General features: G+C 42.0%; 1 protein-coding gene across 2 annotated transcripts in view; it reads right to left on the bottom strand.

Moving 5' to 3' along the window:
• Positions 1-19,736, bottom strand: part of Ncoa3 (nuclear receptor coactivator 3) — an 88,351-nt gene that overhangs the window by 31,570 nt on the left and 37,045 nt on the right. For both annotated transcript variants that reach the window (XM_075963104.1, XM_075963106.1), the window contains exons 2-3: positions 13,936-14,016; positions 24-129 (exon numbers count right to left, since the gene is read on the bottom strand). In XM_075963104.1, the coding sequence (XP_075819219.1) occupies positions 24-109 (86 nt within the window). In that variant the 5' untranslated portion in view covers positions 110-129; positions 13,936-14,016. The remainder of the gene's footprint in view (positions 1-23; positions 130-13,935; positions 14,017-19,736) is intronic.

Below are 19,736 nucleotides of genomic sequence, written 5' to 3'. Positions count from 1 at the left end.
AAAAACGGAGACAAATCACCTACCCCTGTCCTGGAGCGTCACAAGGCAATTTGCGTTTTCGAGACTCAGTGGCCAGTGGATCCAAGGAGCTTTCACCTAATCCACTCATCTTGAACACAGATCCAGCAACTAAGAAAGAAGAGGGAACAGGATAAGAACTAAAACACACATTTTCTATAAGTGTCATATGACAGAATGGCTGCACGCTGTGGTCCGGAGGCCCTTTTTCAGTGTACGTGTCATAGATGAGTGTGCTCACACAAGCTCAGAGCTTAGCTGCACTGTAACCATGCTGGTACTGGTAGTGCAAGTCTGTGTCTAGCACTCAGAAGGCTGAGACAAGGGTTCTAGGCAAGCCTAGTGTGATGGCTTATTAAAAAAAAAAAACTGGCCCCCAAAGGGAGCAGCACTATTAGGGGGTGTGGCTTTGTTGGAGTAGGTATGGCCTTGCTGGAAGTAGTATGTCACTGTGGAGGTGGGCTTTGAAGTCTCACTCAAGTCATGCCTCATGTTTCAAACCATGTCCAGTTGCCTGCCTGTTAAGATGTAGGACTCTCAGCTACTTCTCCAGCGCCACGCCTATCTGCACACCACCAAGATGATAATGGATTAAACCCTGAAAATATAAGCTACCCCAATTAAATGATTTTCCTTTTTAAGAGTTGTTATGGCCGGGCAATGGTGGCGCACGCCTTTAATCCCAGCACTCGGGAGGCAGAGGCAGGCGGATATCTGTGAGTTCGAGACCAGCCTGGTCTATAGAGCTAGTTCCAGGACAGGCTCCAAAACCACAGAGAAACCCTGTCTCGAAAAACAACAACAACAACAAAAGAGTTGCTATGGTTATGGTGTCTCTTCACAGCAATAGAAACCCAAACTAAGACAGCTGAGACGAGTCTGGACCACAGAGTGAAACCCTATGTCAACATACATATCGCAAAACCAATTATATTTAATAAGAGACTATCAAGACTCCAATCTAGATAAAATTCTACGTTTTATTTATATCCAAGCAGAAGAGATAAAAATCTTATCCTGCGGTTTGGTTAAGAACTCTTCAGACTGAGCAGCAGTGGTGCACATCTTTAATCCCCGTACTCAGAAGGCAGAGGCAGGCGGATCTCTGTGAGTTTGGGGCCAGCCTGGTCTACAGAGCTAGTTCCAGGACAGCCAGAGCTACACATAAAAACCCTTTCTCAAAAAACCAAAAAACAACAACAAAAAAACCTCTCCAAGTGGTGAGCCCAGACTAGACTAGTCAGAATTTTTTTAATATTTATTTTTATTTTCTGTGCAAAATAAAAAATATTCGATTTTACCTGCATGTTTATACATGCACCACGTGTGTGCAGTGCCCACTGAGGTGAAAAGAGGATGTCACTCTCCTGAACCTGGAGTGAAGATGGAGTGGGTGTGCTGGGAACAGCACCTGTGGCCTCTGTCCAAGCAGCCAGTGCCCCTAACCAACTGACTCATCCTCCAGTCCACAGGCTCTCTTTCTAGCTAGCGCTTCTGTCCAATGGGTCATTTCTCTAATATTTATCACCTAATATTCTTCTTCCGTTAAGTTCAAATAAGCCTAGCCTATATAATAAACATTGATGTAAAAGTCCTGTACATTCTACTTAAAGTCTTACATGGCAAAGGCTACCATAAACTACACAGCAACAATTATTTATATACTGACTGGTGGAAAAAATAATATATCTTGGTTAAATTTCAAACACTAAAAAGATAAACACAGGGTATTTCCTTTTGAGCTTATACTGTGAGGTTCTGTTAAGCCGCATTTACCAAGCTCTCATGTGTAATAAACTCTTGCTTGAACATGACAATCACTGGCCCAAAGAATTAAGTCTCTAATGTTAAAATGCATCTAGCATTTCAACCAGCCAGCCTACACGACGTATGTCCACTAGGTGGCATAATACTACCAGAAAGGCCAATTAAAAGAAAACCCACACGTGATCAAACTTAAAATATGTAGGTCATGTTTGTTTTGAGACAGGGCCTTGTCGCACAGGCTGGCCTGGACCCCAGTGTAATTGCTGCTAGTCCTGAGTGCCTGGCCCTGCCTCTACACCACACGGGGACGACAACCATGAACCCTCCTATCAGGTTTCAGACTAAAGCACATGAAGACAGGCACACTAGTGGGAAACAGCAAAGTCTGGTTCTGTCAAGGACAAAACTACAGCAAGTCTAGCTGTGTTACTGTCTGGCTTCATGTGTGCTTCATTTACAGAACATTTTAAAACTAAGCAGCAAACTATGCATTGAGCACTAACATATCCGTTTTCACTTAATTATCCCAAATTCTGTGACGTGTTTTCTCGCACTGGTGTTAACATGGCTGAAGCTGCACCCGAGTGGAGAATGGAAGACGTGCTAGCCACAGCAGGCCCAGCTTTGCTGTGAAACACAAACTAGTATGTAGCACATGATGGGGAATTCATGAATGCCACCAATAGCAGGAAAGCAGTTTTGAATGCCTTCCCACGCCATCAAAACCTAATGGATCATCTGTGACAAAATTCAAACTAAACAAGTATCTGAAAGAGACTACAAAGACGGATGCAAACACCACCCACATCTCTAGCGGTCACAGCCAAGCTTGGCACCCGCTGAAGCACATGCATCCACCAAGTACACAGCAGGAAATGAACATCAGTGGAGCCATGCCAATTTAATGTAGCTGAACACAAGGACTAAGAGTACGGTTTGGGTATATTGTTTAACATTAGCCAACTTCCTTTTTGTTATCTCAAGATTCAGACAAGGGACAAGGCTTGTAAACTAGCCAGAAGCACAAGGGCACAGACACAAAGATCAACAGGAATAGGGTGAGGGCTCAGGGGGTATAAGCGCTTGCCTCTGTTCCTAGCAAACGGAGATCATCGCAGGGACACACACGTTGTCTTCTACATTCCATTTGTACACTGAGGCATGTGTGCACTTGCAAGCAAACAAATGTTTTTTTTTAAAAAAAAAAAAAAAGGTAAAATGAAATATATCAATAATATAAGCGTTCTAACTGAGCAAGTTATTTTGGGGCCTAAGAAAAACTGTACCATGCCAAAATGAGAGGGAGTGGGCTACTCAATGATAAGCTAGCATTTTCCTGTGTTAGAGGCGTGGGGGAGGATACAGAACAGGATAGCACTGAACTTCTCACATGTATTCATGACAACCCTCCCCCATACAATCAATTCTGGTTTTGCAGATAGGGGAGTGGTTAAATAGCTTGCCACTAGCATCACAACTAGATCCTGAATGGAAGAGCTATAACTAACCAACAAATGGCATCAAATGTTCCTTATCCCACTTACCCCATTTTATTCCCCCACGATCACCAAAATAAACCATTTATGCCGTAAATCACACTGCCCCCAACCAGTTAACAGAAAGTTGCTCAGCAAATCAGTAAGATCATAAATACTTCAGTTTAGGGGCATGAGGTAGGTATCTGGAGACACCATGTGGGTTACCTCCACAGCTATTATGCCTCACCCCCTACCCACTACTCCCCAAGACACACCAACTAAACTGTACTCTGGCCTAATACTACCCTTACTTCCAGGTGAGATATGGAAAGAGTGGCTAACACAGCAAGAAAATCTGAGGTGAGAAGAGCAAAACTCTCTAAAATAGCCTCCAAGTGTCTGTTCTTGGGTGTGCTATGATGAGTAAACACTGAGGCCAATCTCAGCTGTGACTCAACTTCCCCCGGCTTGTGTGCCAGGGTTATACAAGGTATGATTAAGTATACCAATCATGAGTCTTTGTAGTGCTTCTTTAGAATCACAGAAACTTAGGAAAATTGTTAAACAACAGCTGTGGGTTTGAAGAACTGCTTAGAGCGCTATGCCGAACCTGGGATATCTCATTCTAAATGGGGGTGGGGTGGGGTGGGGTATGGGGAAGGCACCTGGGAAGAATTTACAAGGCATCAAGAAAATTCACACATAAAGGCTTTGCCTAAAATACAAGTCCCAAACGGATGTTCCTATTCAGTTCAATTTAGTGGCTTGTCACCACCAATTAATCTAAAAACTTAAGTCTTACAATGTCAAATTCAAAGGTTTTTACAAGTGATGGTGGCTCACGCCTTTAATCCCAGGAGGAAGAGGCAGGTGGATCTCTGGAGTTCCAGGACAGCCATGGCTACACAGAGAAACCTGCCTGAGAAACAGAAGGGAGAGAAGGAGGAAGAAGAAGGTGACCAACTCCCCAGGGCATGTGCACATGCACACACTAAATCTCATAAAACTTAAAATGAAACTCTTTGTCACGTATGTACTGGAACTCCAGTACTTGAAAACAGAGAAGCATCTGGAAGGTAATCTTGACTTCCAACACAATTGAGTCTATCCTAGGCAGCACCACAAACCCTGTCTCAACATAAGTGTGAAAGCTAATTCTAGGCCGGGCGGTGGTGGCGCACACCTTTAATCCCAGCACTCGGGAGGCAGAGGCAGGTGGATCTCTGTGAGTTCGAGACCAGCTTGGTCTACAGAGCTAGTTCCAGGACAGGCTCCAAAGCCACAGAGAAACCCTGTCTCAAAAAACCAAAAAAAAAAAAAAAAGCTAATTCTGCTGGCAGTGACAAATAACCATCAGGCATATAAACATAAATTATATTAGGTACTATAGTAAGTCTTGCTGGAACTCAGTGACTGATGTGATTCAACGGAGGAACGGCTGAGTAGATGTACACACACCAACACACTCACTTGCACATCACGTGTGGATTTCCCTCTTAAGATCGGAGAGGGTGAGGAGAAGGGTGTGTGGAAGGAGTGGAGGGGAAGTGGGAATTTGGATTAGTGTTTTTTAAAGTAATAAAATAAGATGATAATGATAATAATGTAATGTCAGTTTTCAGAGCTTCGGCTATGTCTGTTTCTTAAAATAACCTTTGTCTCCAAGAAATGCATTTCCAGACAGCATGTTCTGGTTTCCTGCAGCTGACAATCAGACCCTAATCCCATCAAGGACCTTCCATGCTGCACTGAAATGCATGACTTGACTTCACAACTACACAGCTTTTCTATTATTTTTTTTAATATTTTTATGGTTTATTTAACTTTATTTTTTATGTGCATTGGTGTGAAGTGTCAGATCCCCTGGAACTGATCTTCAGACAGTTGTGAGCTGCCATGTGGGTGCTGGGAATTGAACCCGGGTCCTCTGGAAGAGCAGTCAGTGCTCTTAACCACTGAGCCATCTTTCCAGCCCACAGCTTTTCTATTATTATTTGTGGTGTCAAGCACTGGGTCTTGAAGCTGACATTTCAAATATAGATATATTTACTTTCAAATAGAAAGTAAATGTATAATTTCATTATGCAGTCTATTAAAATCTACATTCATTCATATCAATCATTCATCAAAAGTCCTTCAGTAACGAAAGGTACTCATGGTATTCATGGTCAAGTTCAACATTATGACTTCAGGTGATAGCTCAAAGTTTATCATGGCAATAACATCAGATTTTGCCCCTACAATCCTGCTCTCCACATGGCAGTGCACAACTCCAGTTCCAGAGGATCTGAGACCCTCTTCTGACCTCTGCATGCACCATGCACGCACATGATGCAGAGATCAAGTGCAGGCAAACACCCACAAAGCAAAAATTAATCTTTTCTTTTTTTAAGTATTTCAGGCTGAACAGATGGCTCAGCCAGTAAAACGTTTGTCTGAACTCAATACCCCAATCCACATAAAAGCCAGGGGCAGTGGTGGGCATTTGTAATCCCTCCATGTGCGGGGTAAGGAGGAAATGGGAAATGGATAGGGGTGTGTGGTGCGCGCGCGAGCAAGCGGTAGGGCGAGATAGACACCAAGGCCAGACAGCTTAGCCTAAAAGGCTGGGGGAAAGGGCTGCAGTGGCAGTGAGATGGCAGAGATGCCACCAAGCCTGTTGACTTGAGCTCCATCTCCAGAACTCAGGTTTGTTGTTCCCGCCCAATATAAAGATTGTAGGTAACAATTTCTTTTTTTTTTAAATAATTTATTTTTTATTTTATATGTATTGGTGTTTTGCCTGCGTTTATGTCTGAGCAGAGGTGTCAAATCTTGGAGTTACAGACAGTTGTGAGCTGCCATGTGGATGCTGGGAATTGAACCCAGGTCCTCTGAAAGAGCTGTCATTGCTCTCAACCTCTGAGTCGTCTCTCCAGCCCCGTAGGTGACAATTTCAAAAACTATTTTAAAACTGAATTAAGATGGCCAAGAAATTCAAGACTATAAGGCACTTAATACATATAATTATATATATATATATATATGTATAATGTATAATTATATATAATAAAATCTTCTACTCAAGCTAGAAATAAATGCTCAGTATTAATGAGAAAAGAACTGATGTCCAGGGAGGGCTGCACACACACATGTGTGCACACACAGAAATAGAGGATGTGAAAGTAATTATAAATTTTCATAAATTACAAAGAGTAAGAAAAGATAATCACATCACTCATTGTCTGAGTACCACATATAGTAAAACTCAAAATAGATCTGGTTAGCATGGAGTATTGTCTGAAGCCAAAGCCTAACAGATAAGGCTGAGTCCCACGCTAAGCAGAGCACACATACACACATCGAATCACTGATTTATCAAACAAACTAAAGCAAAGAAGATAACTTCAGATCTATCTCAGGGCTGGCCTCAAAACAGCAGGATCATAGCAAATTTACATCTCTGAATTTTGTCCTTTTTTTCGGGGGGGGGGGGGGATATTTCTCTGTGTAGCCCTGGCTGTCCTGGAACTCAATCTCTGCGGTCTAGGCTGGTCCCTGAGTGCTGGGATTAAAGTCATGCCCCACCACCAGAGGCTTAACTGCATTGTCTAAAAATGGCAACCCACCATTTTTACAAGGTTAAAGTGATTAAAAATCCTATTTCCAAAAGCAAAAATTAACTCATTTGTTTAGCAGATGCAGGCTCTTGCAAATTAGCTTCCCAATGAGTGTTGTTTTAAGAAACATGCAGAGCAGTGGTGGCGCACGCACCTTTAATCCCAACACTCCAGGCAGAGGCGGGCAGATCTGTGTGTTCAGAGCCAGCATGCTCTACAGAGAAAGTTCCAGAATAACCAGGACTGTTGGAGAAACCAAGCCAGACTGGTCTACAGAGCGAGTTCCAGAATAACCAGGACTGTTGGAGAAACTCTGTCTTAAAAAATCTTAAAAAACAGATCTTTGAAGCCAGAATACTGTACATGACTTTAATCCCAGCACCCGGGACATAGAGGCAGGTGGATCTCTGTGAGTTCTAGGCCAGCCTGGTCTACAGAGACAGAGTCCAGCAAGGGCCACCAAGTGATATCCCTGTCTCAAAACACAAAACAAAACAAAAATAAAACTCATGTTAAGACTCATGGTTGGTTCTTTTTTTAATTTTTTTTTAATGTGTATGGGTGTTTTGTCTTCACGTGGATGCAGCACTGCCCAAGGAGGAGGGACTGTAGTTACAGTTGGTGAGTCACCACAGATGCACCGGAAATTGAACCCAGGTCCTTGGGAGGAGTTCCTAGCACTCCTGACTACTGAGTCATCTCTCCAGGCCCTCATAGTTGATTCTTTTTAATAGCAAGCAAGCTAAGCATGGTGGTGCAAGCTCAGCACTGGGGAGGCAGAGGCAGGTGGATCTTTGTGAGTTCAAGGCCAGCCTGGTCTATACAGTGAGTAGAAGACAGCCAGGGCTAAATAGAGAGATCCTGACTAAAAAATAAAAAAATCAATTGAAATAATTTTAAAAAAAAATCAGAGCAAAGATACTGGCAACTTAACCTGACTAAACCATAAGTGTCTTTCGCTATACAGCATCCTTTTAAGATGGTTTCATTATTAATACCAAGAGACTAGGGATTCTTACATTTCTTCCTAAAACAACTTATCAAAAACCCAAATAAAAACTCATATATACAAAAATAATTAATCTTTGCTTCTTAGGTCCTGGGAAGGAGGGGAAGCCTGCAGGCAGAGTCGTGTCTAGAAATGCAAAGACAGTAGAACTACATCTGAATGGGGCCACTGTGTCTTCTGCAGTCTGAGCATGCTCTTGCAGCAAGCCAGTGTGATCTGCACACCGATGGGGCCGGGACTCTGATGGGTCCTGGTACCTGAGGCCTGTGCCCACCACAGAAAGCACTTCTTTCTTTGACGAGCTTACCAACACACGACGACTCTGTGCTTTATTCTAAAACCCCTTTTAGCTATCACCACAATCAAATTTTAAAAAGCTAAGCAACAAAATTAAAAATTATTTCAGTTCTACTCATGTCATCTTTCAGAACACTTTCCCACAGTTATCCGCAGGGCTTTATTCCTCTAATTCCCTCTTCTACATTCTGGTCACATTTCAGAGTATGGAAATGAAAGAAGGCTGGCTCACAGGTGACACTGCAAGACCACAATGTGAAGATGCTGTATTTTTCCTCTAATGGTTTTAAAGCTAGGCCGAACAGAGCTCTCACAGAAATGAATCAAACATCCTGCACTACTCACTTTCGATGCCTGCGTACTCGCAATGTATTTAATACACAAAGCCCACTAAAATGTTTAGTTTCTCGTATTAATGATAAGTAATGCATTTCATTTGAAGCTTAGAAACACATCTTAAACATGTGTGCACATGAAAAGCTTTAAAGTTGCTTGAAAATGTGAAAACAAATAAGATTTGTTAGCCTTGCTCAATATCAGCTGCCATGCACTCCTGTCTGATGCATACTATTTCACAAAGCAAAGACCTAGAAGAGGCAATTTGGAATCCACCAGCTGCAGACACTGATTACATACAGCAAATTCTACCCAAGGTCAGACGTGTAGGTTTTCAATATCAACTTCTAAATAGCTCTGTACCTTTGTTTTGCCTTTTGAGACAGGGTCTGTGTACCACTGACTAGCCTGGAGCTTGCTATGTAGAGCAGACTAGCCTCATAGAGAGCTACTTGCCTTTACCACCTGAGTGTGGGATTAACAGACTGTTCAGCCACACCCAGACTAACGTTCTTTTGAAAATAGATTTAGAAATGAAAAATGCTAGGAAAATAATTACAAGTGTGGCCCCTACAAGCTACAACCACTTATAAGACTATTTTCATTAGTTCATTCTGCAAATTGTTAGGCTGGGATTTAGACCAATTACATTTCCTAATTTTCAAAATTAGGTACTATAAGAAGCATATTATCACTGACCTGAAGGCTTATTTTTGTATTTTTGTATGTTTTGTGTGTGTGTGTGTGTGTGTGTGTGTGTTGAACTCAAGAGCCCCATGAATACACGCAAGGCAAGCACTCTATCATCTAAGCTACAACCTGTGTCTTTGATCCAATTTTTTTGTGTAATTGTCTGTGTTAAATAAAACTCTTTCATGAACAAAAACAAAAATTTTATCCAATTCTGCAGGTTAAAAAAAAAAACCAACAACAACAATGACTGTATTAACCAAAGATGAGTTCAGGGCTGAAGAGAAGATGTTCAGTGCTTGAAAGCACCTGTTCTCTTGCCAAGGACCCCATTTCCCAGCAGCCACACGGTAGCTCACATTCATCTGTAAGCCCAGTTCCGGGGGAGCCAACAGACCACACATGTGGCACACATACACACATGTAGGCAAAACATTCATCATCATAACATAAGTAAGCCTTAAAAAAAGATAAATTTGCATGTCAAGAGAGGTGCCACACTGAATACACAGATAAAAACATGGAGTTTGGGGACAATCTGGGCTATTATAGAAAGATCCTGTATCAAGAAAAAATACATATATGCAAATAAATTCTAAAGTATTCATTACACATTCCAAGAGTGCCGTACTTATAGGAAACTACTTCAACTGCAGGTCTGATTTCAGTAATGGAAAATTCCTGTCAAGAGTTGTTTGTTTAAAGCATCTTATACAGTATGTGATCTCTGTTCAGTAAGCCATAGCAGTGTACACTTATACTCCCAGCACCTGGGAAACTCAGGCAGAAAGACTGTGCAAGAGGTCAGTCTGAACCACAGACAAGTACCAGATTAGCCAGGGTATCAGAGCCAAAACTGCATCTCAAAAAGCTTAAAGATAGTTACAATAAAGTAAGCTGCTATTATTAAATTTATTTGGGGGTAAGGGGTTGATGTACATGCCAGTGCGTGCCATAGCACAACACAGCACCCACTTGGTTAAGGCAGTGTCTTCTGCTTCTACATCTAGCTGCCCTGGAGCTTCAGGGAGCTTCTCCTGTCTCCACCTCTCATCTCAGCTTATGAGTTCTGAACTACAGATGGAGGCCACTGCACCTGGCTTTTCAGGGGTGGGGCTGTGTTATGGAAATGACACTCAGGTTATCAGGCTCATGCAGTTAGGCCTGTCATCTGAGCCATGATCTTGACCCAAAAGCTACATTATATTCAAAATATTGAATATATAAATTCTAATGAAGCCATGCCAAAAAAGATATGTTACAAAATTTAATTATGCAGAATACAATCTTATAAACCATCATTAAATTTAAAAGGGAAGTATATTCGACCAATTTTAGTAGTAGTAGTGTTTAAAGCTAAACAAGGAGTTGGAGGGGTGGCTTAGCAGTGGCTACTCTTGTGTCTGATTCCCAGCACCCACATGATAGCTCACAATTATCTGTAATTCCAGATCCATGAGTTCTGATGCCCTCCTCCAGACTCTGCAGGCACTACATGCATGTGGTGCATAGACATACAAGCAGGCAAACACCCAAACACATTAAATAAATCAGATCATACACACACAAAATAATGCTCATTAGTGTCTTAAATTTTAAAATAGTTCATCTGACATGGTGCAGATCATACATACTATTTATTACTCCCATTTCATCCTACAGAACAGTGGGCTAGAAGGAAGAAGAGCTGTAACAGAGAGAGAACAAACTCACTAACATTGGTGAAGTTCAGCACCACATCAACACAACACAGGAAAAGAACTGGACGCCTGAGTCACAATATCAGGAATTTCACTCTTCCTCACAGACTGCCCTCTGTGAGGAAGAGTAAACAAGCCACTTAATGCCAGTCAGTAACTATCATTAGTACCGGCTGGGTTGTCTTTGTTCTGGTTTTCTTTTTAAGAGAGAAAAAATATGAGGGCCGGGGGGGGGGGCGGATTGTGGAGGAGAATAGATATGACCAAAAAAAGATTTATAGTCTGTTTTTTAAAAAAAACAAACAAACACAACTTTCTTGGGGCTCGGCAGTGGTTTTGCATGCCTTTAACCACAGCACTCGGGAGGCAAAGGCAGGCAGAGCTCTGAGATTGAGGCGAGCCTGGTCTACACGACAAGTTCCAGGACAGCCAGGTCTACATAGAGAAATCCTATCTCAAAAAAATTAAAAAAAAAAAACAAAACTTTTCCTAGCTTGGAGGAGAGGCCCAAGAGCCTCAGTAATAATCCTGACCATACCTACTAAAACTTCATTCTACCACCTTAGCAGGTCACCAATAGCAAACCAAAGACTGTACTCTTCATTTGTTCAGGCTCAGAGTGGGAGGTGTTTAGGTCTGGCTTTTGTACATAAGGTCTGTGGTTCCAGGCTGTCCTGGAACTCACCATGGAACTGACCGGGCTCATTCTCCTGATGCTGGGGTTACAGGCATATGCTAAATCACGAACAATCCAGTATTAACTTACCCCCCACAAATATCTCCTTTAAAGGGGAATATTAACATTCAGCACTGTGTGTGCACAAGAACAGTGCTCAAAGGGTTGTAGAAAGAGCATCATTGAGTTCAAAGCCAGCCTGGGCTACAGAGTGAGGCCCTATCATCCTCTCCAGGCTGAGCTACAGAGTGAGAATGTTACTCTCACTAGCAATCTTGTACTTTAATGAGTGGGGAGAAGCATTAAGTAGATAAGAGTCTCTACATGAAGTACCAGATCTGTCAACCACAAAAACTTAGAGTTGGAAAGAACCTGAGAGCTGTAAAGTGTACAAATTGATCATTATGAGAACTTATGAAAGACCGCAGTCCTGTCCCACTAGCTTCCCTACTACAAACTGGCCATCTGTGCTTCCTGGCTTTACGCTGAGAGTCACTCTCTCTAGGCAGGCAACTGGCAAGATTAATGATCCATACACCCCAAAAGAAAATAAGACTGAAAACAGTCAGTTAAACTGTTTGGCTTTAAGGCAGCATCCTTTCTAAGTTCCTATAACTAGGGCTTGTATTTAATAAGATAGCATATAATCAAAGCAATGTTTCTCAAATTAAAATGAAGGACACGGGTAAATACAGCCTAGCAGTCATTCCTCTGCCAGTGATATTTTGTTCACATTGATTCACTATAACCTTTTTTAATTTTTTTTTGTTTGGTTTGTTTTGTTTTGTTTTGTTTTTTTGAGACAGGATTTCTCTGTAGTTTTGAAGCCTATCTCTTGCAGACCAGGCTGGCCTCGAACTCACAGAGATCTGCCTGCCTCTGCCTCCAGAGTACTGGGATTAAAGACATGCACTACCACTGCCCAGCTCTTTTAATGATATTTTGCATGGAGAAAGGGAACATAATATATGTGTAGGTAAAGGACAACTTGGGGACATCTCCCCCAACATACGGGTCTCAGATTAAACTCAGGTTGTCAGGCTTGGCAGCAGGTGCCTTTACCAGCTGAGCCATCTCACCAACCCATCAGGAGAACTTTTAGAATGAGAATTTTAGTTAAGTGTTACATAAAAAGACAACTAAAATCTACTCCATCTACACTGTGCATCTACTACATTGAGAGGGTTCATCTTGACTGGCAGCTTGATTGGACTGAGCCACCAGTGCCTAGGGTTTTCATGAGCCCTTCTGGGTACATCTGTGAACTCTCTTGCAGAGCTGGCAAGTGAACAGTGAAGGACAGGGTAAAGGACTGTCCTGACTGTAGGTGGCACCATCCAATAGGCCAAAGAACCATAGAGCAGGAAAGCGAGGAGGGTGCCTACAAGCTCTGGATGAATTCGTAAGTATAAACAATACAAACGGAAATCAGGATAGGTGCCTAACTAATTGGGGGTTTAGACTGGTGGCTTAAGGCGTGAAGCTTTGAGCATTCTCAGCAGGTGGCTGTAAACTGAGCAGTACCCCAGGCACTGTCCCTTTTTCTCTGTAAACAGGAAAAGGAACGTAAGAAAATCTTGCATCAAAATTACAAACGCATAGAAACAGCAGATAAGGAAGCAGCAAGGGGACGCGGGCAAGTGAGAAACTGCTGCAGCTCCAAGTTACAGCTCTTGACCTAGAGAAGGCTAAACTTAGAAAGTGAGACAAAAGGACAGGAAAATAGCAAACTAGATAAAGCCTGTTTAGTAACGTATTCGAGGAGGGTGGGATTCAAATACCCAGAGAGATTTCAGGACTAACTAAGCAAGAACTGGCAGGATAATACACACTTAGCTGGGCAAAGTGAACTGCTTTCTAAGTGATCCAGCAGCTTTTTCGATTTTATTTTACTATCATGATGTAATATTAAAGGTTAAGAATGGAGCTAGATAAAATGTCATCTGTCTGCACAAGTGATCTGGGGGAAATAGCAAACATGAGTGGCAGCTGATTCCAATTTGCTTTTTAGACAGGGTTCACCTTGTAGCCTTGGCTGGCCTGCCTCTGCAGGGACTAAAGCATGTTCCACCACCCACTCCAGGCAGATTCCAATTTTAACCAAAAACCTTAGAATATTCACACACAGAGGCAGGAAGAGCTGCTTTCCCTCCTGTCCCCACAAAGTATGTTTGTCAGTATACTATAGACAAACGTACACCTATGTGTTTGTTCAACCAAGTCCACTTGCTAAACCATCATCGAAAGAAGCACATTAAGCACAAAGCAAGTTAAAGACACAAAGCAAAAGGCAAAGCCTTCGGGCAATTCAAGTAAAAAAGAAAATTACAGCAATCAAGTCAAGGAAAGTGCACGAATTACCTACCTGGCAGCCCGGTCAGTGAGGTTCAGGTAGGAGCTTATTTTTACCGATCTCTGAGCCCGTTGTTCAACAAATCTTTTGATCCTAAGGACAAAAAGGGTGTGTGTGAATTTTATTGTCTTTTCTTCAAATTAAGCATTATTATTATTATCATTATTGTTATTATTATTACTCCCAACTCTCCCTTCAGCATGAGAAAGCCATTACATGATGGCTCCTCTGGGAATCAGATGCCTTTTTGACCAGATCAATACTTGCAATTTTTAGCTGGGCGGTGATGGCGCACGCCTTTAATCCTAGCTCTTGGGAGGCAGAGGCAGGTGGATCTCTGTGAGTTCGAAGCCAGCGTGGTCTACAAGAGCTAGTTCCAGGACAGGCTTCAAAGCTACAAAGAAACCCTGTCTCAAAAGAAAGAAAAAAACTTGCAATTTTTATTTTTAAAAAAAAGTTAAGCACAGCATTCACAATGTGATGGTCATAGATGACAGCAGGGTTTCTGCAGGGCACCACCTATACCAATGCCCATGAGAAAGGATCAATCTGACTTCAAACCATTTACTACAGTCACTTAATGCTTTATAAATATGTGTAGTCCTGGGCAAGGCAACCTGAAAAATACAATGAAAGTAACAGCCTTGGTTTCCCAAAACAGCCTTTAGGGAAGGAAAAAAAAAAAACAAAAACAGCCAGGCGGTAGTGGTGCACAGCTTTAATCCTAGCACTTGGGAGGCAGAGGCAGGCAGATCGAGGCCAGTCTGGTGAATTAGTTCCAGGACAGGCTCCAAAGCTACAAAGAAACCCTGTCTCGAAAAATCGAGGGGGGGGGGGGGATAGCCAACCTCCTTCAAAAGTTTATCCTCTCATTTTGTCTACATTCTCCTCCCCAAAACACTCTAGGGAAGGGGGATAGGATACGGCAGGCTGGTTACTAACTATCCCAACACCAGGGAAGATGGGGTCCTGCTGATGGGTGCAGCACAGTCTATAGAGGGGGCCGTTTGATAGCTAAGGGCATACACTGCTCTTGCAGAGAACCTGAGTTAGTTTTCTAATACCCTTGTCAGGTTACTCACAGCCACCTATAACTCCTGATCTCTGGCCTCAAGGAGCACTATGCTCATGTTCGGATACACACATAATCAAAAATAAAAATAAATACTATAAAAAAAGAAATCATAGTGCCACCATTAACTGGGGAGAAGCAAAAGCAGGCACAAACAGGCACTAAAGTTTCTGAAACAAAAGTGATGTCCATGAAATTGGCATTTGATCAGCATCAAACAGGCAGGGATGAAAAAAGCACCACAACATGAGTAATCCTGAAGCACTGTTAAGATGGAAATTAAGACAAATCCAAAACTGTTCATGAAACAGGCAATCTCTGCAAATATTACCCGGATTTATTAATCATCTTGCTAATTCTTCACAGTAAATGACAAAAGTACAACCACATGCGTCTGCAGTCCCAGAGTTAAAAAGGCAAAGGCAGGAAGATGGCTAGTTCCAGGCCAGCCTGGGCTACACAGCCAAATCCTCTCTCAAAAACAGGGTTGAGGCCAAAGTTCACTATGAAGGCTTGCCAGTGTGCACAAAAGCCCAGATCCAACCCCAAGACCACCATACCCCAAAAGGCAAAGATGATAAAAAACACATTTTACAGGATGTCTTTATTATTTGTGTGTGCACGTGCGCGCATCCCTATATCCCATGACAGAAATATGGATGTTAGAGGACAACTTTCAAAAACCTGTTCTCTCCACCATGGGCCCAATTTCAGTTCAGTCTTGGCAACAAACACCTTTACCCACTGAACCATCCTGCCAACTCCAGTAACACTTTATATAATATTGGTCATTTGTAGCCAGGCAGTGGTGCCACAAGCCTTTACTCCCAGCACTAGGGAGGCAGAGACAGGTGAATCTGAGAGGCCAGCCTGGTCTACAGAGTGAGTTCCAGGACAGCCAGGGCTACAAAGGAAAACAGAAAGAAAGAAAGAAAGAAAGAAAGAAAGAAAGAAAGAAAGAAAGAAAGAAAGAAAGAAAGAAAGAAAGAAAGAAAGAAAGAAAGAAAGAAAGAGAGAAACAGGAAAGAGGAAGAAAGAAAATATTAGCCATTTGTCTAAAAATTACATGAAAGACAGGATACATAATAGAAATGCATAAAGGGCAATTGAAAGTGAAAGCTTTTAGCTTAGCACATGCAGGAAGTAAAGCCAGGCATTCTGCTGAACAGTCTCCAGCCTCACAGAGTTCAGGGGACACGGAGCGGAGCAGAAGGAGATCAGGTGGACTAGAGCGAGCACAATGGCACACAGCATGAAAATATAATGAACCCAAAACTGTGTATGCTAACCTAAAACATTAAAAGCTTTATTATTTTTTTAATGCGGCCACACCTTTAACTCCAGCATCAGGCTAGCCAGTTACACAGTGAGTCTAAATGTTGTGGAGGCAAGCCATTCTGCTTCTACGTGCCTAAAGGCTAAAAGACCACAAAATCCTAATGGCAGGGCAGTGTGTGAACTGGCTGAGCTCAAGTTAGTAAGCACCTCGTTAGAAAGGGAGCAACATGTCAGCAAGCTGCTTGCAGCTGCTTGCTCTGCTGCTCTTCCCTCTCTTCCTTTCTCTCCGTCTCACCCACTCTCTGGCTCTCTGAAAAGCTGGGTAGAGCCTAGCACACTAAATAAATACAGCAAAGGGGGTGGGAGTGGGGGTGGGCGGTGAGCAGGCTCCACCAGTAGAAGGCTTTCCACAGGAACTGCTACAGGGTCAAAAGTTTACAGTGGTTTCAATTTCACCTTTTAGCAGCCAATCAGGAAACAGAGACTGCACTGACCCTCGGGCTGCAGAAGCATTAACTCCCTGGCTACCGAGGCCGTTGCTGCTCCTCCAAAGCCTCCTCTCAAGAAGCAGGAGAGGTAAAATGGCACCCGACAACCCTAAATTCACGTGACAACTTTATTTTAAACAGGAGTTTAAGAAGAAAAATGATTTGATAATTATCCTCTTTCTCCTTCAAGTCAGAGTTTATCTTAAGAGCATCCAATAAACCAATCAATAACGCTAGTGAAGACAAAGAATTAATCAGGGAAGGTTAGGAAAAGATTTTCCTCCTTGAGGCTTCAATTCTACCAACAACCTACAATGATAGAAGATGATACCGGTTTAGTGCCCTATAAATGCTTTAAAAAGAAAACCTCAGTAATGAAGTCCATTAATTACAGTGTTTAGGCTCCCACTCCCTCAGGTCATTGATACAAACTGTCGTGTGCTGTCCTTTTCACAAGAGGAGTCTACAGAAATATAGCTAGAGCTTCTAAGGAGCCATTTGTCTCCCTCTACCCTTCTCACCAAGCCCTCCAGGACCCAGCACAGCCCTCTGTGCACAGAAAACTGAAAAGTAAAGCCTTTTGGCAATAGACAAGAGCTGTCCTCCTGATCGTTTTTTATAAGTTTCCGGCAAATGCAGAAAAAAAAAATCAATGCATTAATCTATTCACTACCATTGTCAGCATTCTGTACTAACAGTGAGCAGGTCAAGATGAAAGGGGGGGGAGGCAAGCAGACAAGAGTGCACAGGGGCATGAGTGTGTGCACGCACACACACACATATTCTCTTCTCTCTCCCCCCCCCATACCCCTCCCACACACCACCCCAGGACAATGAGGCAGGAGGATGCTAAAGCCAGAGAGCTTGAAGCAGCATGACTACTTGGGATTGACGTTTGAGTTGGATTTTTTTTGACTTGGTTTTTGTTGTTTGTTTTTAAGGGATGGTTGTAGGATGGGTTAAATCAGTTTCTCTAGAGCTCCAGGCCAGCCATGGCTACACAGAGAAACCCTGTCTTGAATTACCAAAAAAAAAAAAAAAAAAAACCACACACACAATCTCTCTCTCTGTCTGTTTCCAGTTCCAGTGGCTAAGAACCAGCAGCAGTCCTTGTGTCTTAGCCTCAAAGTGCTGGAAATGCATGTGGGAGAGCCGCTATTCCTTAAAGCACACAAGGGGAACAGCTGTACACACTCTCCTACCAAAATGATCTACTAAATCCTAAATTTATAGATAAGCTGATTTATAGACAGGAATATTTCCCTCATTGATATGTCAATTGGTTGAATTTTTGCAGTTTTACAGGCCTGGATTTGAGACCCATACCAGCACCACCACTAAAATGGGCCCATATAGTAGATTTTATCCAAACCAAGAATATCAAATAGCCAGCTATTTCTGAAACACCAGAAGTAAGGAATATACAGAAGTGCCTCACTTACCACACAACAGCCAAAGGCCCAGAGCACTGCAGACTGTCCTCACTGCACAAACATCTACTACACAGCAACTTGACGTACAAGGTTCAGACCATAATAAAATCAGGGATGATGTACATCGTTTTCAACTTGGAATTATAAAAGTAATTTTCTACTAATAATTTAACCCCATGATATAAATTTATAAATAAGTCTGATTTTTAAAATACATCTAGTTCAGTCTTTTTAAATACAGCCTGCAGAAGTGTGCACACTATGTTTGTACGTGCATTTAATTTGTTTTCTTTTTACAAGATGGCATCATTTTGAAGGAAAATGGATGCGACAAAATTTTACATCAAGTCAGCATGTTAGCCAGAAGCTTTTTTGTGTGTTCTGAATTTGATTAATACAAGCCAAGGTCACTTCCTGAACGATGCCTACCACTGCAGCTGCAGGCAAAGACTAGCATGAGGCTGAGGGGAGAAAGTGGGTGATGGTATTTAGTAACACTTGGATAGATTCCATTTCCACCCAGTTATCTTGGCAAGATCCTGCAATATAAGGATAAAAAACATTTCTATTCCTTACTATTTAAACAGAAATGTAATTCAATATGCATAGTGTTCGTGTCAGAATTCTATCTGAAATGTCCTTCTTGATAATGTGCAAAAAACATTTTAACTACTACAAAAAACTATACAAATAATAATAAATACCAAACTAAACTAACTAGCACTACAAGATGACCTGAACCTAGAGTGCAAATGCCTGAAGGAAGATCTAAGCCCTTACAGAAAACAGAATTAGACTCCCAGTTCCTTCACCCGAAACCAGAAAAGGCCCAAGTCACAGGAAAAATCTAAAACTTATTAGAAAATTCGTGAAATTTTATTCTGACATGCAATTGAACTTTTACCTGTCAGCATTATGCAAATGTTATTGTGTCTTAAAAATTCTCAGAGTATACACTAATAGCAAGTAGAATAACTCCAGTTTCAGCAACAGGAATGTATCAATGTCAACGAGCATAGCTAGGAAACCTAAACACACTCCATACCCCGCCTATAACACTCTGTGTCCTACACAGCTCAGAGAACTGGATAGCACACCAGGCAGAGTCAGGAAACCTGCACTTTCCTGTAATTGTCTACAACAGCCTTTTTATTATAAAAGGATTGTTGCCTCATTTTACTTTTCAAATAACAATCAAGCTATGAAGTTCCAGCCACCTAGAATCAGCAAAGCGCCCATGTGGGTTTCTCGGTAACTTGTCTAATTTAAGTATTTATTTATTTATTTATTTCAGTTTTCCAAAACAAGGTCTCTCTGTGTGGCCTTGGCTGTCCTGGCCAAGGTTACTCTGTAGACCAGGCTGGCCTCAAACACAAAGAATCCACCTGCCTCTGCCTCAAATTCTGGAATTAAAGATGTACATCACCACCACCCAGCCATTTTTTATTTTTAAAAATTTATACAATATTGACCATATTTTCCCCTTCCTTCTCCAACTCCTTTTATATCCTTCCACCTCCCTATGGTTTTAGACTGGGTTTC

The sequence above is a fragment of the Microtus pennsylvanicus genome, chromosome 2 (assembly GCF_037038515.1).
Source record: "Microtus pennsylvanicus isolate mMicPen1 chromosome 2, mMicPen1.hap1, whole genome shotgun sequence".
Classification (NCBI taxonomy): Eukaryota; Metazoa; Chordata; class Mammalia; order Rodentia; family Cricetidae; genus Microtus; species Microtus pennsylvanicus.
Note: the sequence above shows the minus strand (reverse complement) of the source record. Positions and strands in the feature narration are given on the sequence as shown.